The 12,312-nt window shown below is 37.2% G+C and overlaps 1 protein-coding gene across 1 annotated transcript in view; it reads right to left on the bottom strand.

Annotated features, from left to right (window-relative positions):
• The window catches only part of LOC142336526 (uncharacterized), a 91,668-nt gene that overhangs the window by 49,566 nt on the left and 29,790 nt on the right, over positions 1-12,312 (bottom strand). The window contains exons 10-13 of the mRNA XM_075385433.1: positions 11,900-12,066; positions 11,175-11,337; positions 9,638-9,811; positions 1,409-1,566 (exon numbers count right to left, since the gene is read on the bottom strand). Coding sequence (XP_075241548.1) covers positions 1,409-1,566; positions 9,638-9,811; positions 11,175-11,337; positions 11,900-12,066 — 662 coding nt within the window. The remainder of the gene's footprint in view (positions 1-1,408; positions 1,567-9,637; positions 9,812-11,174; positions 11,338-11,899; positions 12,067-12,312) is intronic.

Below are 12,312 nucleotides of genomic sequence, written 5' to 3'. Positions count from 1 at the left end.
TGACAGGTCTCAAAGGTTTTTTGAAAAGTTAGCTGAGCCTATTTTCTGATTTGATAAGATAGCTGATGGCTTTCATGACGTTGAGAACAATTGTTTTAAAAAAACAATTTTAAACAATGCTTTTTTGTTCCTTGTGTGTGTATTTTTGTTACCCAGTCTCGTTAATTAAAGATTACATATGACAATTTTGGCGTCATGGTAAAGTGAATGTGTACCGAATCAAAAGTTTTTAATATTTCGTAATGATTTTACTGTCTTCGAAAATGGTTTATCGCAATAAAATATAGGTTAAATTTTGATATTTGTCTATATTTGACATTCTTTGTGTTTACGTTAGACATATTCTGGACAATTACTGGTCTAAGGTTCTTTCTTTAGACGCAGTAATAAATCTATTTATTTTTTTCATTTTTGAGCTAATGGCTTTTGTGACTTTGAAAATAATTGTTTTCGGGAAACACGAAAGTGTTTCTTATCTTTACCAACTTTTCGTTTTTTTTTCAACTTTTACCAAGTATCATTCACGGGAGGTCACATATCACTTTATTCGTTATTTGCATTCGCAGAAAGCGCAATGGAACATGTTTTGAGGGGCAGAATTTGGCTTTACGGCTTCGACAGCGTCTTCTCACAAGTTTCAATTAAATTTTTGATTGTTGTCTCTATTTATTGTTCTTTTTGTAACCGCAAAATAATGAATAGAGACAGGTCGTAATGCCCTCCCACATAGGCATTGGGGATAATAAAACATTTGGATAATTTCAATTGATATCTAATGGTTTTCATTATTTTGGAATTAAATGTTTTTAAATACATACTCGAATTTTCTAACTTTGCTGTTTTTGTTCTTGTTTTTTCTAATTGTAACTGAGCCTTATTATGAACTGTTTCCATATCTTTTTAGTAAATAAAAGTTATTTTGCTCATTTCCAGTTCTCTGTGACGCTATCTCGACTTTGTTGTTAGGTTTTTTTTAAAATGGACATAAAGTTGTGAATGTAATTAATGTTTGTTGTTGTTGTTTGATTTTATTGTTCGTCTCGCCCAGCTTTCTCAATAATGGCAGATTTCATCAATGCAAAGCGGCATTTTTACTCCACTGAAGCAGTTGCGTTGCAGGCAATATTTTTGTTCATACACCAATTTTTTGAAAAATACTTGAATTTTTGGGGGTTATCTATCTGTTCCTCATTTGGTAGACAATTTTGCCAAAAATATGTTTGAGCGGGGTGGGATCTTTATATGCGAACGGATATCACCGAGCCTCCTTGTATAGTTTGATGCTATAATCAGCACAATTAGAAATTTTTCTGAAGGGCTGTCTGAAATTAAACAAACATTGTACATGTTATCAAAGATGATCGTTGTGGGACTATTGAGAAATAGGGAGCCGAGAGAGTGAACTTACTTGTAATCATATGTCATGACGTCACTATCCCCCTCGAAGACTCCTGTGTAGTCAACCTGTATTGATGACCCGACTCCTGAGTCTATCTGGAACTCGAGAATGATCACCTCAGTGTTGGCTATGAACTGCTTGTGTACCATTGCTGCAGGGTACAACGCCTGAAGTCAAACTAATTAAACAATTGTGGTGCTTAAACGCAATAGTTTTGAAAAGTTTCGAAATATTGAATAACAGAAACAGAATTTATTGATCCATCAATTGAACTCATGATTTTCCTCTTAACGCAAAGTTAGCGGTTCAAAAATAGACGTGAATCCCAATTTTGGAACTTTTCTGTTTGTCCAAACACCCCCTCCCCCCACGTCCATACGTCTATTTGCCCTTTAAACCTGTGATGTCCTGTACTTTGGCTGGAACTAAAACAACTGTCCTGGAATTTGGTCGGACAAAAAATGTGTTCTGGAATTTGGCTGGACAATGAAACATGTCCCGGAATTACGCTCGTAACCGTTATAATGACTTGTTTTCAATTTTCGTGAAAGTTAAGGACGCATGTAGCGGTTAAGCATTGGGAAAGATTGGAGAAGGTCACGAGATCGAACCCGGTTCGTGTCCCAACTTTTTGTTTGGCCTCATTTTTTCATATGAAAAGAATTTGGCTGGACTTATGGAAAGACTTAGCCTCGAATTTAACTAGGGTCCTCAACCGTGTAATTTAATTCAATATTTACCCCCTACCTGGAGTTAATAGGTCTTTTCATAAATTCCAGGTCTCGACCAGGGTGTTGTTTGCATTTCATAGAATTACATATACACTTTAGCACAAACGGCATTTACAATTTAATTATGCAGCGAACTTTTGAAATTAACACATTTGCATTTGCATAGTTCAAGTTTGCTTGTAATGTAAGCAGACAAATAATATATTGCCTGTTTTTACCATTTTTGAGCTTTTGTTTCTTTGGATTGCATTTACGGCAGTAGTTTTTTGATAGCGGTAACAAAAACCCATCCCACACTCTAAAAAATGTCTAGGTAATTTTACCTGCAACGTTTGCAGGTAAGCAAAATTGCAGGTAACGTTACCTGTAAAATTACCTGCAAAAAAATGATGCGTGCAATTTACCTAGAATACGTTACCTAGAATTTACCTGCAAACTCAAACAACAAAATTATATTAAGTATGTAGCTATAATTGAAAAAAAAACATCTTAAAAAATCTTATTGAAGTTTAGATAATATACCTCAATGGAAGATTAGAAGGAAACAAAGTCAGTCCGAGCAGAAAACTAGAAAAATTCAGCAAAAACTAATATGCCCTATATCATCTATAATCCTTGCTGTCGGTAACTAGTTTTTGGCGTGCTCCTCTTGAATTTTCATTTTGTGTTTACATGGCTAAAACTGACTGTTCAGCTAAAAATATTACCTGCAAAATGAAATTTCTAGGTAATTCTACCTGCAATTTTTACATGCAATTTGCAGGTAGAACTACCTAGAATTTTTTTTGCAGGTAAAATTCTAGGAGGGTAACACTGCAATTTCTAGGTACTTTGCAGGCAAATTTACCTAGAATTGCAGGTAGTTTAGATTGCTTGCAGGTAGTTTCTAGGTAAGTTGCATTAAAGAACAATTTACTTGCAAATTCTAGGTAAAATGACCTGCATTTTATAATCAATTTACCTGCAATTTTTTTAGAGTGCATCTTGTACCGATGCCGGCACTTTATTATGACTAAAATGAGGGATCTCCAAGGACCAAAAATTAAATACTTGGGTGCAACCAGACTGGTCTGTAGGACGGGGGGGGGGCAAAAACAGAAAAGATCCCCAACTTTTATATCTCGTTCGGAACAATCAATTGCTACTGATTTTGTCAGCGCGATTCTACTGAATTTAGTCGAAGACAATTTGATAATCATTTCTCAGTTATTTTAGTCTCTGGAATTTTTAAAATTTTGTTAGCAGAATCTGCAATTTCTGAATTCGAAACTCCGATAAACGATTAATCAATGGCAGTGTAAACTGATTCCGAAAAAATCAATTAATTTCATAAATATGCCAGTAATTCTAGTGTAAAAATAATTGGATGCCCGTTATTTTGTACTTTCCTTTTGTAAGGGTAAATAGGCATAACAATGGTGGGAAAATGTTGAAAAGAGTTCATTCTACTTCTCAATTTCTCTTCTAGTTGGCTAGTTAAAATACAAAAATTATAAGATTAACTGAGTTTTCTTAAAAGTTTAATAACTATCATAAGTGTTTAGTCGCAGTTGAGCAGAAAAAAAACAGCTGTAATTAAAAACTCATATTTTTGGATTAAAAATGAATTTGCCTAAAAAGTCTGGTATGTTGCTGAAAATGGTTAAACTTATGGATATGCACTAGATTCCAACGATGTTTTGCCTAAATTCTTAAACTCTTAAGTATACGAATTTGCTTATAGCGTTTGTACAAAAAAAATCATTTTGGCAACGAAGTCTTCATTTCGTTGAATCCATTGGCTTCTTAAAAGTATGAATGGATGTGATAAAATCATATGAAAGCTATGAATATCTTATGAAGTGCTAAAATGTCCTATATTTAAAATTAACTAGCTTTTTTAGTTATCAGTTAAAAAAATGTGATAAACTCTCTTTGAGTATTTCTTTCAAAATTTTTGTTGTGGGACGCCTTTGATTATTTTATTTCCTCAGTTGATAAAAAACAACGATTTAAAATATCAGAGAATGGGACAATCGAAATATTTTGGCTCTGGAAAAGTTTTTTACGACAAGTTTTCTGCAATATTTGGAAGCTCTCGAGTCTTAATGAGTATATTTTCTTGCCAATTTAATGACCGTAAGTATAGATAACTTATTCGAGGGCAACTTCTGAAAAATAAACTCTTAGGCAGTTTTTTTTGGAAATTTCCACACAAGGGAGCGAATTGGTAATTAGTAAGTGTAGAAAAGCTGCAGGAAAATGTAGTTAAAATATGATTGACAATATTGCTTCAATTTTTGTATAAGTTTTGTGAAACCAAAAGTTCGAAAAAATTGTCCTTTTTCATAAATTTTCCGACCAAAATAACAATTTGTGACTCCCAAAATATTCAACCTAGTCGGAACCAGTTATTTATAGCGCAATATTTGTGCAAAAACTGGTTTTCTTGTAAGACGATAACTATCTTGCAAAATCATGCAAGCTGAAATGAAAAAGTTCGTTTAGGTTCGAGTTCTGCTCACATTGGTTCTTAAAGGCGTGTTTTCTTCCATTTTGCGCAGAGATTGTCGGAGATATAGTTGTGTTACTGAGTAAATAAAAGAGCAGCCAGGAATGAAATGCGCTATTTAAGCAGCGAGAAAATATTACGTAATTTCTTAACCATGTAAGCCTTACAAAGAGATTGAATGCAGATACAATCTCTTCTATTTGGCATAGAAAGCTCGGAAAACGTTCGTTTAGCATAATTTTCGTTGAGCCTACTGATATACTAAATCGATTGCGCTCTGTTTAGGCTTAGTATTTTTATGTTTCGAAAACGTATTGGTGACCAATCTGAGCTCAGACAATTACCTGCTAAGAAGATCAAGCTAGATTTGCCTGTAAGTAAATGATGCTTGTTTGCCTTGATGTTATGTAGTACAGTCGACTTTATCGTGGTTTGCTCTTATTGAATTGAACATTTTCGAAAGAGTGAAAGAGTGTTTTATCACCTTTATCTGGAGCCGCTCCCGGCGTTCGTTTCTGGCTTGACTGTACTGACAAAAGATGACCGTAGCACCGTTGCTTCTTAGTTCTTAGAGGAAAGTGTATGTTAACTCTTGATTTAAATAGAGAACTTCGATTGGACCCATTGATTTCTGGGAAACATCAAAGGTCAATCCAAACTCTGGACGTTGTGTTGTGGAAAGCAGTTACAAATAAAGACAACCCGTGAGATATCTGGCCGGAAGTGACCCGATCCACCCAAAAGAACGTCAATAATTTGTTCGCAAGGGCGAGATGGTGTGGGTTATGTTACGCAGAAACTACTGCAACATCCCTTTCAACGAGAGCAAGTCTTGGTTTTGTCGAAGTGAATTGAAACTGGATTTTTTTTAGCTTTCTGCAAGTAGGATTTGTGGATCAAATGATTCAACACTGTAAGACACATACAAAAAAAACTTCTGATTGTTGCAGTAAATTAATATTATAGAAACCGGCAAATCTAGTAACCCCCCTCAATTTTTTTTCGGTTTCATTTCCTTTATTCTGGTATTATCATTAATCCCTCGTCACAGATAACCTAACCCATAATTTTTTTTGTCAAAAAAAATTCATCAAATTTGAAAAAATTTGGCAGATATTTGAACAATTAGCAGTAGTACGTATTGGTATCTCTGAATTGCAAAAAAGCTGTATACGCCTTATATCTCGCGAAGCAAAAAAAGTTTGAAAAAATTGACCAAACTTGATAAAATTTTGCAAAAATTTATATAAAGCGTTGATAGATGGCGGATCGAACATTTGTAAAAAGGGTAGAATTAAGAGTTTGGTCAAGATTTTCAAATTTTGAAAAAAAAGAATCAAATAACTGATTTTTTGCAAATAAGCGCTTATTCTTGGTAACTCGTGAAAATTGTGCACTTAACATCAGGGTTCGGAGTTTGAGCAAAGCTCAAATCAATTATGTTAAAAAAAACAGTATATGGTTTTTATATTAGCTGCCAGTTCACTGCATCACGCCATAAAGACCTTGCCTCAAGCGTTAAAAGACCATTATAAAAAGGGAATTTACGCATTACCGGGTCTGAGTTTCAAACATAGCGCGGTGAAAGCACGCAAAACTGCTCAGTTTCAATTGAGTCAATTCTTCCGAGATAATATGAGGCTATTTATATGTCATGATGTGGTGATTAATTCATTGTCCCGTCATCGCAGTAACAACAATAAGCCTTCAACACCTTCTCGCAGCTTATTGCAGTGCTTGATGAGTATCAAGAGCGCATAGAAGCTATAGTGTATTGCCCCAGAGAGTTAACTCCTGATATTTACAATCAGCTCAAGCGTAGTACTGTAGTTAGCATCCATTTTGTGAAAGAAATTGTGTCTAGACGTAAACAGAAAGATCTTAGTTTACTTAAAGAGTACAGAGCGTTACACCAAAGGCCTGCGCTTGAGCTGAAAATACTCACTATAGTGTTAGCCCATAAGAACAACCTCCGGTCCTTAATAACACGCTCCCGACCGAAAAAACTTTCAAAGCGCCGCCATAAAACGCTCCGCATCGGTCATGCGTTTGAGGAGGCGGAACTCACTCAAGCTTTTGATAACCTGAATGTCGCTTAGTCTTGCGTTGTTGTGGGAGTCTACCCGCTAACTGGCGGTGTGACTTAGTTAACTCACGAGTTACGGGTTAGTTTGCGGTTCGTTCTCTCCGATAGCGCTTTACTAAACGGTTCGCTCTCCCCATTCTCTGAGTTATTCACTACCGTCCGTTTTCCGCTGGTCATCTGGTTTCATTTTTACGTTTCCGTCCCTTTTGTTTCCGTGTCGCCGTGTTTCCTTCTAACCCCCGTTTTTATCTTGTACGATGTAGTATATTGAGTTTTGCTGTAGTAAATTTACTTTCTGCTAGTATGCTGGTTGGTTGTTTAGTCTCGTTCCTCGCTAGGGTGTGACTTAAGTTCATTCTGGAGTTACGGCTGGTTTGTTTCGTGACTTTCACCACACTCGCTTTCAAGCAATTTGTTGTAGCTTGATTAATATTGGTTGTATGCCCTTCTGTTGTCTGTGTATGGTGGTTTGCTAGGGTGTGACTTAAGTTTGTTCTGGAGTTACGGCTAGTAAATTTCCTGACCTTTTCCACTTTTGTTTATACTACTTCGTTGCCGTAAATTGTTTGATGTTTTAGATGCCGTAGATAAAGCCCCCTAATGTTTTCTGTTGGTTTACCTGGCAGTAGCTTCTCTCCCTCTTTCTAGGGTGTGACTTAAGTTTATTCTGGAGTTACGACTAGTTTGTTTGGTTGAGTTTGTTGCTGTGGTCTGCTAGCATCGATCTTCTTGCCTCCTCGCTTGCGGTTTACCGTCTCCCGCCCGTTCTATCCCGGCTTCCCGTCCCGTCGCGCGCTCAACGCTCGACGTTTCCTCGTCCGTACCGTTTTCCCGTTTCGTCGTGCGCCGTTCGCCCGACGTTTCCGCCATGCCCGTGCCATTTTTCCTCTTCGTCGCACGCTGTTCGCCCGACGCTCCCGTCCGTCCGTGCGGTTTCCCATTGCATCGTGCGTTACTCGCTCGGCGTCTCTTCCCGTCCGTCCCGTCTCCCGTTCTGTATCGTGTCGCACTTTTTGCGCTCACCGTTCTTTCATTTTTCGCCGGGTACTATTGTACTCGACGAACCACTTTGCTCTTTGGCGGTTTGCTAGGCAAACCGTCACACTAGGGTTCGGTTTAACCTATTTGTGATGTGTTGTGGTATGTGTGTGTACTTTGTAGTAGCACCAAATTAAACTTTTGCTTCCTGTTTTGATAAGATCATGGCAACATTGCAGGACAACTTTAACAAACTTACTAGTGAACTATAAATGAATAGTTGCGAGATATTTTATCAACTTTTCAAAAATTTTAGATTTTTTCAAAAATTTGAATCGTCTTTTTAACTTTTGGGATTCCACAATTACATATTGGATATTACACTGTTATTTTTTTTCAAAAATTTCTTTTTTTTTTGAATGTTGTTATTAGTTGATATCATTTGATGACACGCTTTATTATTTATATTAGTATATGCTCTTTCTTCTGAATTTTTAAAGATTTGTGCAGAATTTAAAATTGTTTTAGTAAGGCAAACTCGATTTGGGCTCCTTTTACAACCTTAAGGTATAAAGAACTCAGGCTACTTATTTCTGTGCGCGAAGTAGGCGTACCTATATCTTTTAGACTAACCGACTCATTAAGACACAGAAGATAAACTTCTATTAATACGGTGGTAATACAGTATAGCACCAGAGTCAAGTGTATACACATGGTGTATCTAAACTAACAGACTGACTAGAGTTAGTGGAGCATGCGCTTTATATAAGAGAACAGTGTCTTCTCAGTCTCTGATTGGTTGGAAGAGTACATCCAGTATTTCTACTGCTACAGTAGATCTTTGCAACGAAGAAAAAAAACATATTCATCTCATGCAGGGCCTGTTTGGACATGTTCCAGTTATTGAGATAATTGCAAGATATATAGTTAGTTATCGTGCCAGATCTTATTAGGCTTAATTTTCTCACTTGACTCGAATGAGCACATTCGGATTTACAGAATCGGCTCCTCAACTCATACTTGGGAATAAAAAATTTCCCAACGCAGTACTCGGGCTATTTTTCACATTACACGTGTTCATCGGATCCTAATTAAGCCTACTTCAATGAAGATGTCTGCGACTTCCGGAAGAATTACTAGGATTAAATACAAGTAAGTATGTTTTCATGTTTTACAATGTATTAAGATACAAAAGTAGAAAACAACTATTTAAATGCGTAAATTTACCAATGAATTTGGTACGTGTAATGTTGATAGAAATATCATTCATTTGTTAAAAATACAAAGCAACAAACCTACTCTGTTGGATGATTTTTTAGAGCGGAACCAAAGCCTAACCTTATGAGCAGATTTAAAAAAGTAATTAAATCTATTTCTATTTCTATCCAAACAATTTCTATTTTGCCATGCAGGTTTGGATGCAAATGCAACAGAACTTGCAAAAAATATTTTGCAATTGCCATACTGGAGAATCCGCTCAATGACACCGGAGATGAAAACAATTTTGATTTTAATGCTAAAAGATCATTCGCTTTCAGTTCGTCTTACTTGTTTTACTAAACCTTGCTTAGCAGGACAAGTTCTATCAATTATTTCAATTTTCTGGTGTTGCCAAATTAGAGAATAGATCACATCAGTATAAATAACATGATGTTTGCGCAATATTAAAGAAAGGAGCTTGAGTGAAAATATATGATTATATATTAGCGCCATTAGTTTACAATTTATAAATTAAATCGGGAAAACCTTAGCTATGTGAAAGTAGGGGAAATAACATCTAACATTACTTGACTTTAGGTTAAGGAAATTGATCGATCTGCTCAAATGAATGAAAGCAGAGTGATGCTGGTTGTAAATTAATTTTTACAGGCACTTGATTCCTTTACACTACCCTCTGGATACATTAGACACTTGTATATCATTAAACCAATGATCAATAATTGAAAGCGTACCTGCGTCAAATTGGTCCAAGAACTGTTCTTTCCATTGCTCTCTGTCTTGAGTAGTATTTGGTATTCCTGTCCAGGGGTGAGGTCATTTATGGTCACGTGGGTAGTCACAGGTGCAGGGTAGCTACACCCACTCACACACCCACCCTCAGGGGGAATAAGCCAAATGTGCAGTTTCTGAAAACAATTTTTAGTGAAATATAGTGAAAACATTTAGTGTAACTATTTTTAAGTTTGCGCCAGGGACGGAAAAGTTGTTGCGAAAGAAAAATGAAATGCTCTTTAAAGCCCGGAAGTTAGTTCCAGTGCTCATTTTCTACAGGTGAACAGACAAAACAGTCCCAGACAAAACAGTCCCGGACAAAACAGTCCCGAATAGCTAAATAATCCCAGACAAAACAGTCCCGGACAATATAGTCCCAAAAAGGAGACAAAAGAGTCCCAGATAAAATAGTCCGAAATAAAGATAAAGTTAAGCATGTTCGCAACAATTAACAAAGAAACCCCTTAAGTTATTCATATGATTATATCTCATTGAACAAATAGTAAGCTGATTACAACATAATTTCGGTCAAATAATGTATTTTGAAACGAGTTTTGGGTTTAATCCTAATTCATATCAATTAAAAACAATGCATTCAGAAGCTTAACTCATATTCTTGGGACTGTTTTGTCCGGACACGTTTCAGCATAACCGGTCCATCACAGTGATGACCTTTTCAAAATTTCTAATGTTTTTTTTTTAAAATTTTCATGAGATCTTTCTAATCTTCAAAAAAACCTATTTTGAAGTTTAGAGAAAAATCAGTTTATTTTTAATCACTTGCGCTGGACGCGAAAGTTTACAATTACAGAAGACTGTTTCCCTAAGTTGGAGTTTCCCACAGTTAATTGAATTCTGATCAGACCCACTCGAGAGCACAATTCTGCGCAAGATATAAAGTCGGTATAAGTTGGAAACGCAGGCTAGTCTGATTAGAGGCGATTTGCGCTCGTAAGTTTGACCACAAGTGGGTTTAGTCCGAAGTGGTCTGAAAAAAGTAGTTCAAAATTCCACTTAGTTTTTAAACTGTCTGCTCAGAAGTCTTTTGAGACTTCAGCCAGATTGGGTGATACCACGGCCATCGACGCCCAAATAGCTTCTGTGATAGATATATCCAAGTTTCTTCAGCATGGCCCCTATCATCGGGGGGAAAGTTATATCTATTCTGATTTCTCCCCCTCTCCTGACTATAACCCCGAACATATTATTTTATGCGTACGCTAGGGGGGGGGGGGGGGTTTCGCTAGGGGGGGGGGGGGGTGGCATGACCATACAAACCTGGGAGAGAGACCCCATATTTCACATGATAACGGGATTTATAACTGGACATATAAGTTGCTGCTGGGGTGAAAAAGTTTTGGGAAACTTTACAACTTTTGGCGTCAAATCAAAAACTTCCTGCCCCCCCCCCCACATCCGTTCGTTTTGGATGTTTTTTGGGTAACGTTGACATCGAGGTGCAGACTTTTCATAAATTCATTTAACTTTTTATCTAACCTCAACATCTCCAATGTAGCTCACTTCCAGACTAATATAGGTTGTATCGAATGTTCTAGAAGATTGAATCTCAACAGGAGGCTCTGGATAAGTGGATTCCCACAACTGCAGTGACATTCCACTCTCTTTCCCATATGCCAGTGACGTCACTTCAAAGTCATACCTGTAATCGTTATATCCTCAGGACTTATTCCCACTTGGTGAACAATATGTTTGTTATCATCAGCCTCTGTGAACAATTTCATACATGTTCACGCACTGTTACTGGTTTGTAAATAGTCAAATGAGACGTGGGAATATTCAACATAAGAGGAGAGAGGCGGGGGGGGGGGGGGGAGGAGAGAGGGAAGGAGCGAGGGGGGGGGTTGTTCTTGCTCTGATAGCTAATATGGAGAATACAGAAACTGACAAGAGAATCAGCCATTTTGCAAAATCACTCTAAAGAGTCCATTAAGAGGCGCGGTCAAACGATGTAACCAGGTCGACTTCAGACAACCCCTCCCTCCCCCTCCCACGTTGGAACAAGACTGGGGCATGATTACTGATTTCCCCATCGATTACATAATATATAATTTAATTTGTTTTACACAAAAATTCAACGGCAAGTCCTCTCTATTAAATGGCAATAACTCTAATGTCAATGCATATAGCCACGCATAATTTCGATCATATACGCTTATGAAAACCAATAGTTGTTCTCCCTGAAAAGGGAAACCAATTCTCACCTTCTTCCAGGAGTGAGAACAGATGGATCCGAGTAGTCCCAATCATGAGTGGCAATTTCCACGTCTATCTCTTTGCTCAGAGTAACCATGTTAATTGTGTACGCGTGTATGTTGGGTTCCTGAGCCCATTGGAATTGCAGAGCAGCCGTGTTTATGCTATTCACCACCTGAAATGCCAGCAAAACATGAGGAACGTACGATGCTGCGATATGTTTTCTTGCGCCAGAATCGAGGTCGGGCTATTTGAAAAAATCACCCTCGACCGATTTTAGCCATCGAAAGAATTCGGCTCGATTTAATAGAATGTGCTTAACTTTAGCTGGAACTAAAACTGCTGTCCTTGGTTTTGTTCCGGCAAAAAAACGGCGTCCCTCATTTTTATTCGATCTAAAATTTTATCGTCGAGGCTCTAT

The sequence above is a fragment of the Convolutriloba macropyga genome, chromosome 3, assembly GCF_964194025.1.
Source record: "Convolutriloba macropyga chromosome 3, txConMacr16.3, whole genome shotgun sequence".
Taxonomy (NCBI): domain Eukaryota; kingdom Metazoa; phylum Xenacoelomorpha; order Acoela; family Convolutidae; genus Convolutriloba; species Convolutriloba macropyga.
This window is presented reverse-complemented; position numbering and strand designations above follow the sequence as displayed.